The 23173-nt window shown below is 37.5% G+C and overlaps 1 protein-coding gene across 1 annotated transcript in view; it reads left to right on the top strand.

Moving 5' to 3' along the window:
- LRPPRC (leucine rich pentatricopeptide repeat containing) overlaps positions 1-23173 on the top strand; it is a 168653-nt gene that overhangs the window by 40132 nt on the left and 105348 nt on the right. Inside the window, exons 13-22 of the mRNA XM_037895838.2 lie at positions 466-559; positions 6545-6617; positions 13623-13650; positions 16320-16377; positions 17526-17632; positions 17844-17921; positions 18277-18330; positions 19010-19123; positions 20386-20516; positions 21856-21941. Coding sequence (XP_037751766.1) covers positions 466-559; positions 6545-6617; positions 13623-13650; positions 16320-16377; positions 17526-17632; positions 17844-17921; positions 18277-18330; positions 19010-19123; positions 20386-20516; positions 21856-21941 — 823 coding nt within the window. The remainder of the gene's footprint in view (positions 1-465; positions 560-6544; positions 6618-13622; positions 13651-16319; positions 16378-17525; positions 17633-17843; positions 17922-18276; positions 18331-19009; positions 19124-20385; positions 20517-21855; positions 21942-23173) is intronic.

Below are 23173 nucleotides of genomic sequence, written 5' to 3'. Positions count from 1 at the left end.
CCCCGTTCACCAAAGAGGATCTTAAAATCGCCATACCATGTGATGTTTTTCAGTAATGCATTTTTCCATTTCTTGAAATAAAAGACTTTAAGTAATACCATGTAGCTGATTCAGTAGCTTTATTTTACTGTTTTCCAGTTATGCAGAAATCTCGGGTTCTAGTTCTTTTTTCCAGTAATTTTCTTTCCTACTGGTGGTGGTGCATGCTCGGCCTTTGTAGAGGGATTGTACTTTTAGGGGTCAAGAGTGGCTCCTCTGGTCAGCTAATTAGTAGCACCGATGGGCTTTTGGAAGCTTGTCATTCAGTCCTCTTGACAAGCAGAATGGTGTCAACAATTTGGGGCTCCAGAGTATTTGTAGAAAGGGGACATTGTTCAGCAGAGACATGGGGAGGGCAGTGTTTAAAAATATTGCTGAGTATCAGGATTTTGTGTGTGTGTGTAGTGTAATGCTTTTTATCCATAGGAAAATGGCTGTCCATTTGAAACTGAAGGACTCTCTGTAGCAGAATTAAGACATGAAGCAATTTATGGAACATTGGAAAAAGTTTTATCATTATGTAAGTATCTTCAATGTATTTAGCAGATGTCTTTTTAACAGAGGCAGATATGGAGTACTTAAGTTGATGTGTATTTGTAAATATTCAGACATGGATTTTAAGGGTGATTTAGATAGTGGTTGGGGTTATTATGAAGTTTGTTCCATATGGGGGAATTGTGGCATTTGTGGAAAGGATCTCAAGGATATCTTCTGAAGCTGCCAGTTTTTGGCAATTGGTTTTTACATTTGTTATAAACTGCTTTTTTAATATGAACATGCCTCATGGACTTTGCATACATGTTTTTTATTCCTTCATATTACATTTATTAAAAAAAAATATTAACTTGGTACAAAAATGGCAAAGTGATATTTAGGTTAATTTTAGGTCCTCCATAAGTCTCTCTTTGTCAATAGGAGCTGCAAGTGTACAACTAATGGGATAAGCAGGCCCTAGGTGTACAGTACTGCAAGTTAAGTTTTTTAAGGACCTGATTTTTGTCAGAAGACTTTGCAGTACTCAACAGGCCCTAATCCTGCAAAGATTCTCACACACTCTCACTCTTTCTCTCTCTCTCTCTCTCTTTATTAAATTAAAATCAGTGGCATGTGCTTAAATCTTCTCAGGATTGGCACCCAGATAGTTTTCTTTAGTTTGTCTAGTATAATTAAATATTTCACTAAAAACATAGATTAAATAAAACTAAGGTTTAGTACATTACTTAAAAGGGACGCAAGTAGGACAGATTTGGCTCCAATTTAGAGATTTATAAAACAAGATAGAAAAATTTCTGATATATTTTTAATTCAAATGGCAAATTTTAAAGCAAACACCCTCTGCAGCTTGCCTATACCCTGCAGCATTGTGCAACTATAACTTGAAAGTAAAATTCACTAGAAACTTAGGAGAAATAAAAATGGAACATAGTAGTCTGTTTTCATAGTCTAATGTAAAAAACCCATAAATAACAAAAACTGTAAATCAAAGATTTAAAACATTCAGGTTTTAAATCTAATTTGGTATTAATTATGTTTTTGACCAGTATCCTTGAAAAATTAAAGTTCAACACTGTTTTGTTTAAGCATTACACATTAAATAAAGTTATATAGTTGCACCATTGCTGACCTGATTATTTATGGTGGTACTTTAATATATGTACTTAATTATCTCATAAACAATTACTCATTCTCTAAAATTCACTCTGAATTCTGCCATCTTTTGTTCCTGTTACCCCAGTCAGTAACACCATGAAAATATAATACTTAGGTGTTCTTTCAGACAACAGAGTAGTAGTGCGTGGCTAGAGCACGGTAGCTCTGCTAGAAATGAAACATGGTATAAGGTTTCTGTTACTTGAAGAAGCAAAACTAAGTGTCCTTTATTTTTTTGACTTTGGCTAGAGTGATCAGCTTTTGGTATAGCCAGTAACAGTGGCTTTGTATTGTCACTCTTGATGTAGTCTTACATAGGAGATTATTTAGCCAGAGACAAATACATTACATGAGCAAATATCTTTTGTAGTAGTACTCCATATAATAAGGTTTGTAATTGAAGAAAGCATGCAAATGTTTACCTTACAAACATTAATTTAAAAGGAAATTACTTTTGTAAAATTAATGCTGGACCAATGTTCACTAATGTCAGTTAATCTCGTCAGCACCCAAAAAATAATAAGGCACAGACAGTAAACAATATAAACTTGTTAATGCAGTTGTATAGGGAAAAAACTTTAAGATTGTCTCACCAGTGTAGTCAGTGGAGGTGAAGCATTAGTGTTGGCTGCTATCAGGGCCTATTGATTCTGCTTCTTATCCCCTATAATGTATAGATTTCTGTTACTGACAAGATGAAAACTGTGAAGCATCAGTTGAGGAATCTGGGCGCATAAGGCAGCAGAGATGAGAGCTATTTTCCCCTTTATCATGCCATTCCATTCCACTTCATTGTCAGCTTCTTTTGATTTTCTCAGACTTGTTTGTTGCTAAGGAAACCAGGTTGCCGATTGTCAGCAGCAGCTGAGCATACTGAGGTGTTTTATGCTAGTCTTTTTATGAGTAGAAAGTTTAATATGCCATTGGAAAAATGTTTTGCTTGGGGATTTTGTAAAATCAACTGTAAAGGTTATCTTAAAAGCTAAACAAAGATTTCAGATTTTGGATATTGTGTGTGTGTAATAATTTCTGCTCAGATCAGCATTCCTGTTTTCACATCTTCTACCTACCTATATCATATAGCCCTCCTAATGGTGTCACCCTAGCCCTCATTGAACAGTTGTGATGCATTCAGCCTTTGCATGGGTTAATTCATTATAATGTCAACCATACACCATTTGAACAGGTTATTAAAAAAAGGCATATAAAACAGCATGTTTGGAAAACAAGACTTGCTTCATATGAAGTCTAAATGCATCATTGCGGTTCAGTGATTGCAGGGGTGTTATGCTGGAGTGGGAACCAGCATTCTGGAAAGATTGAAATGCAGGATGCTCAGCTAAGGACTCAGAAAACAAGGGGTTATGGGGAATACATTAGAATTGTAAATGAGCTTTAAGGGATACCTAATTTCAGTTTTTCACCCCATATTGATAAAAGTAACAACACTTAAGATTGCTATAGCTGAATGTTGTTAAAGCAAAAGTATTTTTCTATGTCACATTCTGTTGATTTACTTAGTTAATTGGATGGCACTTGAGAGAGAATCAGTTTCACTGTTTTCCTGTATACTTATTTAGTTTCCCTTGTTTGTTGGTAATTTACTCAGGAACAATGGAAAGAGAAAAATTTTTAAAAAATAAGAAAATGTGATTGTAAAACCACCAAAATTTGGCAAGCATACTTTAGGACCTGAAACAATTTTTAACTTATTTAAAATGTACTGACTTTCAAGCTGTTTCCCCTGAAGCTTGTGTTCTCTTTTGTGACGAATGCCACAATCCTAAACTTTTTAAGCAGTTTTTTAATTTGTTGCATTTTTTAGGAAGAGTGCTAACTTCTATAACGCTTGGGCGTATCTCCCCTATATTATCTTGTGTACAGGACTAACATGTAAATTGTTAGCATTAATGAGATTTAACTGAATTGAAATCTCACTGTCACTTATGGAAGAGTAGACCCCTTTTAAAAGATGGCAAATTCAAACAGAAATAATACCTTTTTCACATAACATGTAATGAGACCACAGAACTCATTGCGCCAGGATACCGATGAGTCTGAAAACTTAACAAGATTCAAAAGGGATTGGATGTTTATGGATAACAAGAATATCCAAAGTTGTCAGATAACGGCCATAAGAAGAAAAAAATTGGATGGGGTCTTAAACATAATGCTTTTCAGGACTGAGGCCTTGTCTATACGACAGAAGTTTGTCAGCATAACTTGTGTTGACAATCTAAAACAGTATAATGACATTGTTTGTGCATGTTCACACTACGCTGCTTGTGTTGGCAGAGCGTGTTCACACTTGGTACTCTAGCATTGACAGTGAGAGCAGTGCACTGTGGGTAGCTATCCCACTGTGCTACTCATGGGGGTGGGCTCACCATCGCATGATGCAGTTCTTTCTGTCCCAGCATTCCATGGGCTTCCGACTGCTTTTCATGGCATTTTTCAACAGTCTCTGTTTACTGTGCGTCCACCATCTCTGTCTGAAAGGATGGATCCTACGCTGCTCTCTACTGCTGTAGTCACTGTTATACACATCTTGCGGATGGTCATGCAGTATATCATGAGCTCCCAATCTGAACAGGAATCAGAGTTGCCTGACCTGCTGTGTGCCATGGAAAGAAACAACACCAGATTTCTTTTGGCATTCACTGAGCAGCTGAACATGGTGGAACATTACTTTTGGGCTCAAGGAACAAGCACTTAATGGTGGGATTGCCTCGTTATGCAGTCCTGGGATGATGAGCGGTGGCTGCAGAACTTTCAGATGCAGAAAGCCACCTTTCTGGAACTGTGTGCAGAGCTTGCCCCCAGCACTGTCGGTGCAATGACATCAAAATGAGAATTGTGCTCTCTGTGGAGAAGCGTGTGGCAATCACTGTGTGGAAGCTGGTGACTCCAGACTGCTACTGGTCGGTCGCGAATCAGTTTGGAGTCAGGAAGTCGACCATTGTGGGCTGTGGTAACGCAAGTCTGCAGGGCCATTAATTGCATCCTGCTACGAAGGACTGAGGGTCTTAGCAATGTGTATGAAATAGTGGATGGCTTTGTGGCAGTAGGATTTCATAACTGCGGAGGGGTAATAGATGGCACTCATATTCCAATTTTGGCCCTGGACCATCTTGTGACGGAGTACATCAATAGAAAGGGGTACTTCTCTAAGATATTGCAGGTGCTTTTGGAACACGATGTGGTTTGGGAAGTTGCATGACACATGCATCTTCAGGAACACTGGCCAGTACAGAAAGCCCCAAGCAGAGACTTTGTCTCCAGATCAGAAGATTCCAGTGCGGGATGTTGCAATGCCCATAGTGATCCCTGGAGATCCAGCATACCCCTTACTCCCATGGCTCATGAAGCCTTACACGGGAAATCTGGACAGCAGCAAGGAGCACTTCAACAATAGGCTGAGCAAGTGCAGAATGACCGTGGAATGTGCCTTTGGCAAATTAAAAGCATGCTGGTGCTGCCTTTATTGCATGTTAGACATAAATGAGGAAAACATTCATAGTCATAGCAGCCTGCTGCACGCTCCATAATCTTTGTGAGGCTAAGGGTGAAAAGTTTCCCCAAGGTGGATCATGGAGGCAGATCACCTGGCTGCAGAATTTGAGCAGCCAAATACCATGGCTGTTAGAGGGGCACAACAAGGGGCTATTTGAATCATGGCGGTTTTGAGGCAACATTTTGATAATGAGCACCAGTAATATGTTTTTTTATACAGCACTCTGTCATGCTTTAACTTGCCACTTTGCATGAAAATTGTGATGATTCCTGACCGGGATTTGTAGTCGTCAAATGATCAAACTGCCACTATGTATTACTAACAGCAGCAACCACCACGTGTAGGAGACAAATAAAGACTGGTTACCTTTCAGAGATTTTGTTTTTGTTAAATACCAATTAACAACACACACAAAAGGCTTGATGGGAAAGGAGATAAGAGTGCAGGGTAGTGTAGGCTGTCATAGCTGTGTGTAAGTTCAGCTATCATTTTGGAAGCAGTCAGAAGGGGTGGAGTGAACTGGGTACTGAGATGTTCCGAAGAGTTGCAAGGAATGTGTGGGTGGAGTTCTGGGAGGGCATGGAAAACAGTTCTGTATTGGCTGTAGGGAGGGTGTTGGCGGGGGGGAGGAAGCACGCATGTGTTCTGCCTGGAGCATGAGTAGGGACTTCAACATCTTTGTTTGCTCCTCCATCGCTTTTATCATCCGTTCCTGGCCCTTTACAATGTGCTTCTCACTCTCCTTTCTGTCCTGCCTTTCAATTTTAAAATTTTCCTTCAGGATCTCTCTGCTCCCTGCCTTCTTTTTTTTTTTTTTTTTTTTCAGCCTCTGAGGATTGGAGAACCTCTCAGAACATGTTCTCCTTGCTCCACCATGGTCTCTTCCTTATCTGCCTTCTGCAGGATTCTTACTATCGTAGTACAGTGGTTCTCAAACTTTTGTACTGGTGGCCTCTTTCACATAGGAGTGTGACACCCCCCCCCCCCCCAATTAAAAGCACTTTTTAATATATTTAACACCATTATCAATGCTGGAGGCAAAGCGGGGTTTTGGGGTGGAGGCTGACAGCTCGCAACCCCACCCCTGTAATAACCTTGCGACCCCCAGTTTGAGAACACCTGATCTCATACTTGTCACCGTCAGGGACAGGATGCTGGGCTAGATCGACCTTGCTTTTGGATTAAGTGTGTGGGAATTACTGTGTTTCTAATGGTGAGTTACAAAGATGATTAATATTTACTAGATAAGGAAAAAATGTTACTTCCATTAGGTCCTATTCTAGTTGAGCAGATACCTTTTTTTAAAAGAATAAATATTTAGAAGAATATCTATCTTTACAGTGTCTTCACCAAGTATGCCGTCTGTGGATTTGTTTAATTTTAAAGGCTGTCTCATTTGGGCTTTAAAAGGTAAGTTTTCAAATCCCCCCCCCCCCCCCCCCCCCCCCCACCCCCACCCCCCCCCCCCCCCCCCCTCCCCCCCCCCCCCCCCCCCCCCCCCCCCCCCCCCCCCCCAACTGGTCTAATCTCCCCTCCCGCACCCCACCCTTATGTAATTTTCCCCTGTGGTTAAGTCTGAAAACTTAAACTTAATAAAAATTGGTTTCCATCAACAGATCAAAAAGTCCAGAGCACTCCGGCCTCTCTCTCTACACCTACCTCCTTCAAAGTGACTAGATTGCTGTAACCCCCCACAGTCCCCAGCCTAGTAGCAATAACACTAGCTGTATGATGCTGGAAGAGTGTAAAATTGACCTGAGACCATGACCAAGGCTATTTTATTTCTAGTCACTTTTTTGCATTTCTGCTGGTATTGTAATAGAAAATATAGGTGTGTAGGAGCAAAGGAAGGTTTACAGCCCTTTGTATCATTTTCTTACTTTGGTGGGAGGAAATCATGAGTTTTAAACTTGATGAAATTATGGCTTAATGTAATAGAAGAAAATTACTTATTTCTTTTCAAACTATTCAGAAAGTGAGCTAAAAATGCTAGGTGTCATCTTGTGTGCTGTATTCGTGTCTGTGATTATTGAAGGTAGAACTGTTTGGCTGCTAGTCCACAGTCATTTAGCTGGGAGGCAGCATTATCCAGTGGAGCACTGGAATGGGAGAAAGGAGACCAGGGTTCTTTTCCCAGTTCTTCCTTTGACTTACTGTGTGACTGCACAAGTCATTTATCCTCTGTGTGCCTTGTTCTCCCTGTCTGTAGTATGAGGATAATTATATTTGCTACATTAGTAAAATACTCTTAATTCTAGAAACTAAAAGCAGAATATGAGTGCTAAGTATTTATACGGTGTGCTGTAGAAATAAAATACTAGTTTTTGGTGTTCCTTTTCTTTTTTTTTTTCCAAGCAACTGTTTCAGGCAATCTTCTGTTGCTTTATTTTGTTCTGTCTTTGTACTCCTGTGTTGGAAATAAGAAATTGCTTCAAAATCTTCAGATTTTATTTGAATTGAAGAGGAGGTTTGGTTCTTTGGGCTGGGTCAAGGACAAATTCATCCAATGGTAGATTGAACCATAGCTGGGTTTCTGGTTAGGTACCATTTGAGATGGAGCATGGAGCAAATGCTTTGTAAAAGGAGGCTTGATGTCTCAAAATAGGAGCTGTGTTATATGTTTGTGGTGTTGGGTTTTTTGGGGGGGGGGAGAAGGGGTTGTCTGTCTTGAGACTGATATCTCAAGTTCAGGGGATCTATTGCTTTTGTGAAAGGCACCTAATCTCAAAATTGTGGGCGAACCTCTCCAAGTATAAGACCTGGCTTTTGTGAAGGAAAGAATTCACTTCTAGTGGCCACTTACCCCTTCCTGAGAACCTGCTGCTTTGAAGGCAGTGACCATCAGCCTCATCACAAAATCTCTTGTGAAATAAGCTAATAGTGTACTCCATCTCATGTATTGTAGTATTACCTTAAAAAGAAAAGGAGTACTTGTGGCACCTTAGAGACTAACAAATTTATTAGAGCATAAGCTTTTCGTGAGCTACAGTTCACTAAGATGTAGCTCACGAAAGCTTATGCTCTAATAAATTTGTTAGTCTCTAAGGTACCACAAGTACTCCTTTTCTTTTTACGGATACAGACTAACACAGCTGCTACTCTGAAACCTGTAGTATTACCTTATCGTTTATCTTAATTGTTCTCCAGTGTCTGTCCATTTGTAAGCTTTTTGAGTCAGGAATTTTGTCTTAATTTGTGTTTGTAAAGCACTGTGTAAATGATAAACAGGGTTCTGCTGTAATTTATTGGGATTATCTGATCTAATTGGGACTGGGGCCAGATCAGATCAGTAAAAATCTGGAGAATGGGAAAGTGCAATGCTGCAATGCCATCTAGTGGCCACAGGAGAGATCACTGGCTTTTGGCCCTGGAGTCCTGGTTGTGCCTTTAATGTGGAGAGCTGGATGGTGGAGGGTCAGATAAATGGGGTTCTACTGTACTTTAAAATTTGTAATGTCAGAGCTTATATAGTGAAGACTTACAAGCACTGATGTGAGCTAGGTAGGTTCTACTAAAGTGCCACATACATACATACATACATACATACATACATACATACATACATACATGAAACACCATCACTATTCTGCTATGCTAGTCCTGGGGGTCTCCTGCTCCTGGACTACCGCTCTTGGAAAAATGTGTGGAAACCTGTTGATGTGGATAACCTTATGACGTTAGCCAAATTTGAACTCCTTCTCAAAACTTGAATATCTAATGTAACAAATTTTAAAACGCTGTTACACCGGATACCGTATTCATGTTCAGAACCTCCTCTCTCTTTTTCTCCAAGAAGCTCCATCTTCCTCAGAGAACTAGAATTATATTTACAGTAGCACATATGCCTCCCCATTCAGGACTGGGAGCTTCCTTGTGCTAGATTCTGTACAAACATACAGTAAAACACAGTGCTTATCTTGAAGAGCTTGCAGCCTAACTTAAGGTCCCTCTTGCCAGTCTGTTCCCTATGCTAAACACGAGGCGAGCCCATCTCCAAGCAAACGACTCACTTTTCCTATCTGCTTATCTCAAGTACAAGTTATATTTCTTAGTTGCTCTTACTTCCTTCCCCAATTCCATCCTGACCTGCTGATTCTGATTCCTTGGTCAAGAGCTAGCATCATGGGGAAGTGGGTCACATTAATAGTACAGTCCACGGGAAGAGGGAGGGTTCCTGGCATAACCAGTCCGGACAAGCTGCACACTAGTCTTTGCTCTCCTCAAAACCTTATCCCTTATGTCCCCTGGCAATTAATCAGTTCCCTAATATCAAGCTGAGAGTTAATCAACTGTGCCACTTGGTCCCAGTATGGCTCTAAGTAATGGCTTCAAAATATTTTTGGTGTCCAGATATTTTAGTATGTTTTTAAAATAATATTTGGAAACAAAATATACTTCTAGCCATATTCTTAGCGTAATCTCACCAAATTATACTAAGGCTTGTGATAAGAGCTTTTTTTTAAAAAGCTGAACAGTACCACTTAAAGAAATAATTGTTGAAGCAGTGACAAGGACAGTTAGTTGAGCACGTCTGAAAGCTTTCTGTGCCCTGGAGGTTCACACAGCTCTTGAACACTGGCAGTTCAATCCATAGCAGCGAAGGTAGTTCATGCTGAGGCATACTGCCATCATTTATTACCTGCATCCATATATTTTAGTCCTTTTTTGTAAAAGGGGTTTCTAGCATCTGACTGCACGCAGCCTTCCTCACCTCACAGGTGTCTTTGCCAAGGGGCGCTACTCTCCTCATGAGAGATGGAGCTTCTTGGGGGGGAAAAGAGAATGGAGGTTCTGAACACGAATACTGTTTTCAGTGTAAGAGTGTTTTAAAGTTCGTTACATTAGAAGATATTCAGCTTTTGAGAAGGCATTCAAACATAACCTATTAGAGTTAAAGTGATACGGTTTTTGCCCTTACCTTGATTTTGGGCCACTGTTTAACCCTCCTGTATAACATGAATCCCACCTTCACCACCAAACAGATGTTCATATTGTACAGCAAATACTGCACTTAGCTGTTCGACTGTAAGTGGCAAGCAACTGGTTCTAAAATTTCATTTTAGTTTTCCATAATCAGTTATCAGAGACTGTCAATGATAGGAGACTTTGGGAGACTCAGAGGACGCCTCTGCAATGTTCCAGGTGTTCCAGAGTCCAAAGCTTGTCTCTTGTGATAGCACATTGCTATTCACTGTGTCTTTTTCACGATTAGGAAATGTCATGTTTAGGTCAGGCTTAGCCAGCACTTTAGGTAAACCTGACTTCTTCTCTACCTTTTTTTCCTGGTAGAGGTTAATTTTGTTTATTATGATAGTGCCTAAAGCCCAACCAAGAATGGGATCCCACTGTACTATGTATTGTACAAAAACAAAGTATTAGATGGTCTCTGCAGAGAGGAGCTTACAGTCTAAAAAGATAAGACAGAGTGGGGGAAAGGGTAGAACACACAAGCACAGTGAACATTGTGATAGCAACAAACGTCATGTTCCACTTTTTAGGAACGTGGTGGTGGTGAGAGGGCTTGGTTAGGAGGGGATAAGCTAAATGGAAGCAAAGGGAAAGGGAACCAGTGGATGGAGCAGGGGAAAAGAGGGGAAGATATGTAGTAAAACTGAGGTGAAGAGACTTAAGGAGAGGGTGGGAGCAGACAGCAAGTCAGCACACGGCAAAGAAAGTCACGTGAAAACTGAAGAAAGTTCCAGATATCAGCTGGTTATACAGGCTACAACTCAACCAGCCAAATTGAGCTACAAGGTGTTACTCTCTGCCTCCACCAGGAAAAAGTAGAATTTATTTTGGGCTTAACTAGCACATGTTAGGTGGGGGTTGGCTAAGCTGTATCACTCTTCCTAGTCAAGACAAAACTTTAAGCCATCAGGCTAGCATTAGTTTCTTACAAAATTATTTATTTTTCTTTGTTAGAATTGCATATGCTCCCAAATGGTGAATTAATTAAAAGCTCTAGATAAAATAATGGTATATTACTGTTCCTTCTAAGTCTGCCACAATATCATCCAATTTAGATCTACTAGTGGATTGATTAATTTCTACTTTTAAAGCCACGTACTTGCTATCTGCAAGTATTGGTACACAGTCAAATCCAACCAGGCCCCAGAGTGGGGATGAAAATAGTGGTGGAACTTTCTACCCAAGTGGAATGCCAATATGAAACTGCTCACAGTAGACTGCAAATGTTCAAAATACCATCAAATGTGTTCTGCTGGGCTCCTCAGTCTCCACCTCAGTGGGACTTGGGATAATCATGAGTGGGGCTGGGTTAAGGCAGACGCACAATAAGTACGTGCTCTGGACCTCTGCTCCCAGAGTAATATAAGGATATTGGAATTTCAGTTTTACGTAAAAAAAAAAAAAAAAAAAAGTTGGGTAGAAAAGCTTGAAAACATGAACTGAGTCACTGCTGTAGTGGTGTCTGCAGACAGTCCTCAGCAGAGGGAGAAGTAGCAGCCATTAGAGCCTGGAAGGAAACTATACAAGAGCAGACTGCCCTCCCCTGCCTGTTCTGAGAGAGCCTTGGTTGATTGGGTAAGAGAGTGGAGCACTGTATGATTTATTCCCCCTAGAGGAGTTCTTCAGATGCCCCTTCTGTTCTTCCCTTCTGGGCTTTTGGGTCCAAGGGTCAGGTTGGCTGTTGGGGATGGTATCTTCTAGGCACCATCCACTCTTAGCACCAAAATGAGCCATAAGCAGATTGTTCAGATCTTCATAATAATTCTGTCAGCCATTAAATAGTTATCGGTGTTGACATTTAAATTATCTTTGGACAACTCATTTCACTACCCATTGAGATGTATGGGGCAGTTCACAATGGAGAGTATTGTTTCAGGGTCTCTCCAAATTGGGACAGACATTGCTATGCCATTTACACTCAATTCATGTATTCAAGGTTTTGTTTGCAACTGTCATGGCTAGAATTTTTTTATGAAAGTTGAGAATGTAGCAAACTCAGATGAAAAAATTCCAGATCAGCAACCTGGCATCATTGTGTCCATTTCCAGCCCTGCACCCCACAAAAGACTTTGAAACTAAATGTCCAATTTGAATCTTTACATAAGTAGATTTTAGGGCTAGAATCTTCATACAACTCCCGCCTCCTCCCCCCCCCCCCCCGATACATAAGAGATTTTATGTAAAAGAACCACCAAATGATTGGCCTGGACATTATTTTGGATTTCTGCACCTTTTTGTTTTGTTTTTTAAGAGTTAAGTGATCTGAGAATATCAGTTGGTTGACATCACTATGAAGAGACATGGTAGATCAGTTATTATTCTGAAAAGCTCACTAAAGCTCAGAGACAGCATTTTGTTTTCTCTATAAACTTGTGTTTGACTCATTTTTAATTTAACCTTTTTGTGCCACTGTCAGTCTAAGTGAAATACAAGTTGAGTGTGCTTAAAAAAAACAAACAAACTACCATGAATTTTTCTGAATGCTTTATAATAGTTTCCATGTTCCTATTTAGGCTGAGAGCTTGATATCTTTTTATGGGGGGTAAAAGAGCATAAAATACAAGTTACACCTTTGCTCTTTGGGCTTATCAGAATTACTGCTATTGTGATGTCTGATAGTTTGGATGCAGTGTTGGTGGTGTGTGTTTTGAGCTCTACTTTCTGTGTAGTGTTTTTATGTTGTATAAAACATAGGAACTTAGGGTTTGCTATACTAGTTTGAATAACTGATTTGCAGTCTGGCATCCTGCTCCCATTTTTGGCCTCTGACCAATACCTGATGCTGCAAATGAAAAAATGAAAACCCCCAATAATGCAATTACACCATGCTATTTGTAGGAAGGGAGAGAACTCTTTTTCGCAACCTTTGTATAATCAGATTTACAACAGGAGCATGAGATTTGATTACTTCATTTTTTGCATGTATAATTACAAATGTTTGAAAAAATTATTCACCCCTTTTTAAAATGTAGTTTTAGTATTTGACTCTCTGGACTTTGCAGTAGTAAATTACACATGTTAACTGCATGAAATGTGACCTCCTATTCTTTATTTGCCTGAAATTGATGTGAAAGAAATACTGAATAGATTGAAGTACAAAATATCAGTACAGTTATCACCTGATAGAATAATAAATTTGTAAATCTCACTCTAGTCTTAATGGTAGCTGTACGTATAGTGACTCAGTTTTAAACAACATGGCAAACAAATGAATATGCATGTCAGAAACAGAAATATTTATGTGAAATGTATATCTGTTACGTGGAAAGAGAATGTCTTATGTAAATTTAAAAAAAAAGTCTGATAAATAATCCAGTGTAAGATGAATATTTACTGTGTGCAGATGCTGGGTGCTTGTTAGTGGTAATACTCTTTGCTTTTAAAAAAAAAAAAAAAACCACAAAGATTATTTTACTGCTGTTAATTTTTTATCCTCTGCTGCCCTCTTCAGGTCCAATGATGTAGATCTTTGGAGCAAGGTAAGTGAAGATGGTAACACTGAAATTTATAAATAGAACTATTTGGAATACATTCAGAAACAAAATCTCTAACCACTACATGTTTAAAATGCACTACTGTGAATTTGAGTTCAGTTGCTGGTAACAGGCAGCCCTGACCGTAACTTCTGATCATGACATTTGTCATTAAGAAATGACTTAATCTGGTCATGCCTAGTAGTAGCATTGGGTTTGTATGGCAGGCATATTAAAGAAAAAACTGATGTGTTAGTGCCACTTTATTTAGTTTTTTACATGATACTGCAGTGAATTCTCAGTATAACAAGTATAACAACTTTTTTTATTGCTTATGCAGTCGCTGAACCCAATATACGATTTTATGTAGATTCAGGGGCCAATTCCGATGACTCCTTTCCCTTCAAATGTTTGCTAGGACTTAAAAACAAAGCTTAAGGTGAAAAAAATTGCACTGTGTTACTACTGTGTTGTAGTAATATGAAGGATCTGATGTAAATGAACAAAAGCAAGGAGATTCCAGATGAAGGCAGTCACCCAGCTCAAGTCACAAATGGAAATTACTGTGATCATCTTGTCCTCCCAGTTGTGGTCCACATTACATACCACCCCACAATGTAACACATTTGGTAATATCTGCAGAGTACTGGATAGTGAAGACGTTGGTAGATCAGCACTGAGATGCATTAATAGAACTGTGAGTGAGAAGCTTTCACTATGTTGAGTTCAGCACCTTGCTTTCAGGAGTTTACTTAGTTTTATTTTTAAAGCTGCTATCCTGTACTTTCACTGTGCCACTCTGAAGTATTGCATGGATCATAGCATGTTTTCATGATGATCTTGTATGCTTCAATCTGCCTGTGAGGAAAACTGAGGACAAAGTAGAAATTGTAACTTAGAATGTAATATATTTGGGTTTAAGTCAGCTAACATAAACGACAACTGTGAAGCAAAAGTAGATTGTTCTTGTGCTTCATTGCCTTTTTCTAATGTGGAAGGAAAGTCCTAAACTTTTTTCAAAAGGAAGTTTGGGTTTTTTTGTTTTGCTTGCTTTTTTACATTTGAACTATCAAGAATGTCACACGGGAAATTCCCTCCCATTGCTGGAGGAGCCTGGCAAGATCTTTGGCGATATCAAATAGTGATGTCACAAGCATGAGGCTGTAATCTGAACTGCTGCTGCTCTTTCCCACAACTGAGAAAGAGAGGATGCAGTTTCTCTTGTGACAGTAGTTGAGCTGAAGTTTGCTAAATTTACAAGTAGATACATTTTTTTTTTCTTAAGGCATCCAATTTTAGAAAAAAGCTATCTTGCAATTCAGAAGTCAAGTATTGAAATTGAAAAATATCCTTATAATGAACAAAGATTGTGCCTCCAAGGAATCTCAATTTACAAGACTTCTTACAATGTTCAATTTTTAAAACAAGTAACAGTCACTCTTTTTGGTATTTCCTCTCATCCATTCCTCTCATGTCATTCTGGGGTTTGATTTCTGGAGCAGTGGGCTGTCTGTTCTTGTGACTTTTCTGATATATTTCCAGGTACGAGTAAGAAGGGGGTGGGGGCAAAAGCTGTAGTTTAACTGTCCACATCTTGTTTTCTTCATGAAACTGAATGTGATGTAGGCATCCCAGAGCACGACAGGTGTCTGGCTTTGTTTGTTCCTTTCTGTTAGCAAGTGAAGATGCGTGGCTTTCCTTCCCCTTTTCCATTACGTAAAATACAGTTTTGTTCCCTCAGTATTTAGGTAACAGCGTGTATACCTTCCTCACCCATTTGGTTTAGCTTTGGTACTAACATCATAGTAGAAAAAGCCCAAATATAGAACACTGACATCCTTGAGAGAGAATGAAATTAGGACTTTATGTAATGGCTGTATCTTCCCGTACTAAGAAAAAACAAAGATGTTTTAAAGTTTTTTTGTATTTAGGGTGAGCATTTATCATATCTGTTTGGGGAGAGAAGGAATGTAGGGAGAATACCTTTTCTAAAATAAAATATTAGCTACTCCTTCAGTTTTATAAGACCGATTGGACCAATGTCAAATTGGTTAGTCTTTATACACTTCTATTTAAGACTCAAGAACTAAATGTTTTTGTTTGGTGCTTTCTATGTATGTACAAGGTGTCATTAAAAATGAATTTACTTGTTTTCAACCAAGGTTGCAACTGGTGTGGAATATCTAAATTATAGAAATTTTCAAATTAACGTTGTGGGATATATCACTTTTTCTGCACAGCTTCACTTGTTTCAAACTGTAAGAAAATAAAAGCTCTATGGTCCAGTTTCAGGCTTTTCAGCAAATTGGAACATAATTTTAACAACTCCAGAAGTGACATTGGTTAATGATTGCTGTAAACAGTGTCTTACTTATGATCACTTACTTTGTAGGATGATACATAAACAGAATAGAACAGAGTCTAATTGCCACACCTCAGAAAACGTTTCAGCTGCAATATATATATATATAATTTTTTTTTTTTTTTTGAGGAAAACCTATTATTTACAAAAAAACTTCCTTGTATTTTATTTTTTCCTAGTGAATTACTATGATGTGGTATAGAATAATACCTTAGTGGAGAGGTACTTTATTATTTGGAGAATTCAATTTCAGATACTATTTGTCCTTTCTTGCTTCTGTTGACTGCAATGTACGATTATTCTGTCTTACCAGATAACTGAACTGTTGTACAAGGATGGACGTTATTGCCAGACGCCTCCAGGACCAACTGGTAGAGTTTCAATTTCTATGATTGTAACTTATCCACAAATCCGTTCTTCTGTGTAATGATGGGCTTGAGGGATTACAACAGTAAACACTGATTGCTTCTTTTTGAAAGTGAAATTTGAAAACATGTTGGGTAAAATCTTTATCCTGATAACCACAGCATATTTTATCAGATCCAATGTGATCTTTCATTACTCTTTTTAATTAAAAATATATTTCATATTTTGAAAAATGAGCAGTTTTTAAAGTAAAATAGATATTTAGAATAAATCAGTCTGTGTCAATATTATTCATGTAGTGAAAATGTTTAAGTAGAATCTTTTCCAACTAATGTTCATTTTGATAACCTTTTCTAATTTTATTAAACAAAATGGTACCTATCAATCCAGATACATTATTTTGAAACAAATTGACTCTGTTTTCATTTAATCTAGAGAAATACATTTTCTATTTTGTTTTATTTCCTATTTTTCTGAGTGTAAGTTTCGTAGAGGAAACCGAACCTTTTGGAAAGTCCTTAGCTCTTTCTTGAGGCTTGAATACAAGGGTATATACATTTTTATGCTTGAATGCACAAGAAAATTAGTGCTGTTAGCTAAGCCATCTTTGTTAATCTTGATTTTCATTGGCTAATAGGCAGCTCTTCACAGGATTATTGGATCTACTTGTTAAAATTATTTAATATTCTTTACTCTGTATTTATGTTCCACTAGCTGGCTATAAAAAAGCATTTTAATATAAAAATGTGTAAAAGATACAGAATAAAATATGCAAAGCTTTAGGAAGCTATTTTTTCTTTTGAGCAATGACAAAATATTTGTGGCAACTATTTGGGGTAGTGGATAGGAAAGGGGGGGAAGGCCTTGGGCAGTACCACTTCTGTCACACAGTGGTGGAAAAAATAGATTGAAGTAAGATTCTGTACTGAAAAGCTGTCACTGGTTCTGAAAATAATTAATATTCCTTTCACTCACCAGTTAGATATGTGCTCCCAAACCACATAATCTCTATGCCTCAGTGATCATTGTTGCCATTTCAGAGCCTCTCATCAGGGTGACATCTCACACCAAAATGATTTCTTATAAATTAATCTTGATAACATGACAGTCTCAGTAATTTTAGTGGAATGCTTTCTCTTGTTTTTTTCCACAGAAGCTGTTGGCTATTTTCTTTATAACTTGATTGACAGCATGAGTGACTCAGAGGTACAGGCCAAGGAGGAGCATTTGAGACAATACTTCCATCAGCTGAAGAAGATGGTACCATTTCATTTTTTGCTACATAATGCCTGTCCTGCCTGACATGTATCTATTAGATTTGAAATTGCTGCTTTTAAGTACAACAGACCACTTCTCAATGACATGGAAGAGCTGGAGACTTAAATTATGTCTGAGATAATTTCTGTTAGACAAATTTCAGTTTGGTTGTGTTTCAAAACTCATATAATTTTCCCCCCACCTCTTGATACAGAATGTAGTAATCCCTACAAATATCTACAGAGGCCTTCGCAACCTGCTGGACGCCTATCATGTTCCTGAGTTAATTAAGGTCTGTGGTTATATAATAACTATTTTGTTTCTTCAAAATATAAAATATATATGTTGTGTGTTCCAGGAATATAGTCTTGCCAAAATAGATTTATTTGATTAACTGTGTAAAACCTTCATCCTTTCCCTAAATCTTCTTTGCTCTCGAAACCCAATTTAATTTAGGATATTTGTGAAGAGCTACATTTGATGAAAGTATTTTAAAGAATCAGTCTTTTCCTTTTAGTAAATCTAATAACACTAGAAAAAAGCTATTGTACTTAGAATTAACTTGCCACAACATTTTTAGCATCATTTTATTCATATAACTTTTTCTTTTTATTTACTGATATTTTGAATGTCTTATTAAATTCTAGGATATAATTTTATTGGCTGATAGAGAAAAGTTGTCAGTAGCAGACATTCCAAAAGTAAGTAAATTCACTAATAGCTGGATTTCTTCGTGGCATGGTAATCAATTTTTTTTTTCAGATAATGCATGAAGGTATTAACTAGTTCTCAGTGATATACTTGTATAGTCTACAACTAAAAGTATTCCCATTTTGGGAGGAGTTTGGGGGCCATGCGGAAGGAAACACAGTCTAGTGATTAATATACAAGATTGGGAGTCAGAATATGTAGGTTCTTCCTCAGAATTGCTGATTGAGCTTGGCGATTCACTTAGGTTCCATGCCTCAGTTTCCCCATTTGTAAAATTCAGCTCATAGTGGTGGTGTGAGGCTTAATCAGGTTATGCACTCTGAATTCCTTGAATGACAGGAGTATATATCCAGCACGGTGGTGGTTGTGTGCCTAGATCTGAGAGGTAGAGAAAAGAGGTCTGTTTCTTTACTTCTACCACTAAAGAAATGAGCCTGAGAGAAGCTGATGTTTCCACACTGTAAAAAGCTCCCATGGCTTCAGTTTTTATTATGCTGTTGTCTCAAGTTCTTAACTAGCATCAGCTCCTTAATTAGCTACAGCATTCTTAATTGTTACAGATTTTTCTTTTGACTTACGAATGAACAGGTTTCATCTTCCTTTGGCAAAGTGACCTATTAATTTTCTTTTTTTTTTAACTTTTGTTTTCTTTTTATCACCTGTTTTTAGAACACTGAACTTGGAGTGTCTGCTTTGGAGGAGGAACTGGAAAAACTAAAAGCTGAAAAGCAACCTATTGGAAATGTCCTAAAACAGCTTATAGTTGCTCTCTGTGCAGAAGAGGTAACTTGAGCAATGCAGAGATCATTGCAAATGCTGAGCTATATTTAAAACGAATGTAGATGACTATATTATGGATAGATGTAGTTAAGCAGGACTAGTGCAGTGCTTGAGGTTTCAAGGTTTGATGCTTATAAATCAGACATAAGGGCAAAAAAACAATTAAATAAAAAGGTTAACTAATTTCAGCTACACCTTGAATGACATGTTTTGGGGTTGCTGAAGTTTGTTTACGATAATCTGCAAAGTGAATGATAGTAACAGCTGTGATAGGTTTATCATACATGCCAAATGTCCTTTCAAGCCATGGCTCCGGTCTCTTATATCTCTAGATTGTCAAGCAACTGATACATGCAGTAGTCATTTGCAAGTCAAATATTACTAGGTTGTTAATGCAGGGATTGAAATTCCATTTTCCTGCTGGAGGAAAGCTCTTTCTGAGATAAAGAGACTGTTGCCTTCATTCGGCGAGCGTCCAGCTGTAGCTCATATTCATTTTAGTGTGTCTGCAATTTGTGGGATATCATCAGACTTTTGTCCAATTTCTTGTTCAGTATGATTTTGTCATATACCCATGGTTTACAAAGAGCCATAACTGTGTTTAAGATTATAGCATAGTATTCAGTATTGCTGTAAATCCAGCCTTTGGAGAGATTCTGTTTCTCAAATGACTGTCTGTTATAATGTTGTACCTGAGACTATAAGAATAGTCTGATAAGTCATAAGCTTTAATATGGCACCCATTAAATTGCATAAACAGCAATGCAAAATACATATTTTAAAAGATTATGGCAAATGCTGAAGCAGCCTGTTTAATTAGATTATGAATTGGTTTCTTGTCTTATAAAGTTTTTTCAGTTTTATGTTTAGGATATTGGTGCCTGATAAAATTAAAGCATGGCATTGTACATAAAAATTAGTCCATATTCCATAATCAATCATGTTTGTAGTTCTATGTGTGACAACAAAAATCTGTCCGTAATAAAGCATTGTAGACACTTCAGTTAAAACAGGTAGACTAACACCTAAAATACACCTTTCAGTTAAGTTGAACTGAAACAGTTTGGGAACAGGTGAATTTATTTTTAAAAATAACTTTTATTATTAAAATCAGTTAAAGCAATACCAGCTTTGTTTCACAAACATTTTTTTTGGTATTAAAACACTAAAGCTATTCATACAGCTACACACTGAACCCTAGCATTCATAATGTCGTATTGACTTTTTCTGTGGTTCACATCTTTGCTCTGTTCCTCTTTTTTTAGAATATGCAAAAAGCCCTTGAAGTGAAAGCCAAATACGAATCGGACATGGTTGTTGGTGGCTATGCAGCCTTGATAAATTTGTGCTGTCGACATGATAATGTAGAAGATGCAATGAACCTGAAAGAAGAAGTGTAAGTACACCGGCACTGAAACATGTCACAGAGATTTATGCTGATACACAGACCTTGTTGAATTAAGTAGGTTGAATATTAACCCCTTCATACATTTTTAATTAGTTTTTCCCCTGTGTATAATTCTTAAGAAAGATCAAGAATTGTTGGCAGTTCATTAACACACTTTGAAAGTGTGTGTGATGTTTTATCTTAAATAAGCAAATTATGATGTTTTTGTCAACAGCCTTTAGCGTTTAAATTCAGGTTTGTTTTTGAAAAATGGTAATATAACTGCATTTATATTGCATCAGAATAGCAATGCTTGTAAGTGACATTATATTTTAAGCCCTGTCAGCAAACATTTCCTTTTTAAACCTCCATTTTCAGAGATTATATCTTGGTTGTGAACATTAGCTCCCAGCTAAAATGTGTTATGCATGATTTGTCTGGGAGCAAATTGTTTTACAGAGCATCCTCCTTTCTTGTACCTTTCCCTCCTCACCCCCCCCCCCCCCCCAAATTAAAATTCAATTTTAATGTTACAGTGAATCATAATAGTTATGTATTACTTTTGCATACTTTTGATTCTCCCCCTTCCCTTGCTAAAATTTACTTGGCTTTTACAGTGGAATTCAAGTCAGGTATCCATAACGTGGAGGGAGCTCTGTCAGTGTTGAGAAAGAGACAAAATGGCTCACTCGTTAGCACTGGGAAACTTGCTATTGTGTGTATATAGTAACTTTTTCCATGCTGTTTTTTTAATTTAAATGTCTCATCGTGAGATTTTACCAAGTAATGATTTTGAGTTTTATAGTAGTGCTTCAAAGGTAGGTCAAGACTCAGTGATCTGCTGTGAGCTTATTATGGGAGCTGCTAACAAGTGCCTTAAAAAGCACCTTCCTGCCTTCCTTCCTTCAATATTCTTGGGAAAGTGACTAAATTAAAGAAACAGTACTACGAATAGTAGAAATTGAAGGCTACAAAAGGTGGATGACTTTATGTTCAGTACTATTTGTACTGTAATACTCAAAGACAGGGTGCTTGCAGGAAGAAGTTTCTGTCTTAAATATGGGAGAAGTGTGCCTTGTTCTTCCCTACTGTCAAATTGATAAAGACATCCCTATCGTAAACTCTCTGAAAAGTTTCTTTGCTGCCTAATATCCTTTTTTTAAAGAGAAAAAATGTACTTCAATAGCAAACTTTGACTGTCAGATTCTTTCTCAGATATTTTAATCTAACTTCTGTGTAACTAATTCCATACCTTTGTTGCTTTGTCTGTAAGAATAAACCTTCATTCTATATACATTAAAAAACTGAACTTCTATTAATGCAGTTTTTAATATGTTCTAATTTTTAGCTTCCGTAAAGATTCATCTGTTGCTCTTGACACAAATAAGTACTTAGCCTTGGTGAAAGTCTTAGGAAAGCATGGCAGACTAGAAGGTAAGCCATTTGCTTTCAGTATAAGTTTCTGCTATATAATAAAGGTATCTTGCCACTGGACTAAAAATGTGAGTTGATATTAATGGTATATCATGTCCTGCAAAGTGCTTGAACATTTTGCATACAAATTTGCATGTGAATTCAACCAGAGATGCTTGGACAGTACAGGCCATTAGTTTTAATGGATTGGCAAGCTTGTCATTTACATTTGCACAGCTCAGTGCTTTTTGCATTTCTGCAGCTAGTTTTTATTAGCATTGCTGTTTGGATTGAGTTTGAAGATCATGACTTATGGCACAAATTGCGTATGTGCCTAGACTAATGGCTTTGTTTTTCCTTAAGAAGGTCTGAAGGCTGAACATAGAACCTATAAACATAACCTTCTTGTAAGGGTCCAAACACTGCAGTAAAAATCCAGTAACTTGTTTTATGAAGTATTTTAATATTTTTTAATGTTGGCATTTGTTTATATTTTATTCACATTGCAGTTTAAAATCTGTGTGATAGATTGATTTGTAATTTTGGCATTAATGAGTATATTGCATTTGATACCCAAACTGGATTCCTAGGTCTTTGCTGTAAATGATATGGACTTCATGCCTAATAATGTAGGAAGTTATTAGGCTGATTATTATAACCTACAGGATATTGCCATTTGTTTTAAAGCAGAGCTACAAAATCTAGCCAACATAACTCAATCTTTCAGTTTTTTAATCTTACATTATGACTATTTTCTTTGTTAATGTAAAATTATACCTTTTTTTCTTCATCAGATGATTTCATTGAAATTTCACTTGATCACTTATTAGAATTATATTCAAAACCCTGCCCCCTTCCAGGTGACATTAAATTAGATCCTGGTCACCTCTGCAGTGAAGAAGTATGGCTACATTTTCTGAGTAGCATTATTTTCTGTGGTACATTTGTGATCTGCAAAGCTCTTTTAAAAGATTAGGCAGCTTTATTGCTTTTATGTAAAGTGGTCAAAACATTTTGCCTGTGCAATAATTACGAACATTATAAAAATGCACTTATTCCATATACCAAAATGTTTGTTTCTGCCTTCCTAATGAAGCTTAATGAACCTAATGTTTTAACATGCAGTCAGTTAGAAAGCTTTCATTGGCTCTCCTTGGCTAATTAGTATCGACACAGCAAACAGGCCCTATCGGTATCAGACCATTAGTCTGGCTGTATATTCAGTGTAAACACATCTTTATTATCTGGCCTCG

Source organism: Chelonia mydas, chromosome 3 (genome assembly GCF_015237465.2).
Source record: "Chelonia mydas isolate rCheMyd1 chromosome 3, rCheMyd1.pri.v2, whole genome shotgun sequence".
Taxonomy (NCBI): Eukaryota; Metazoa; Chordata; order Testudines; family Cheloniidae; genus Chelonia; species Chelonia mydas.
This window is presented reverse-complemented; position numbering and strand designations above follow the sequence as displayed.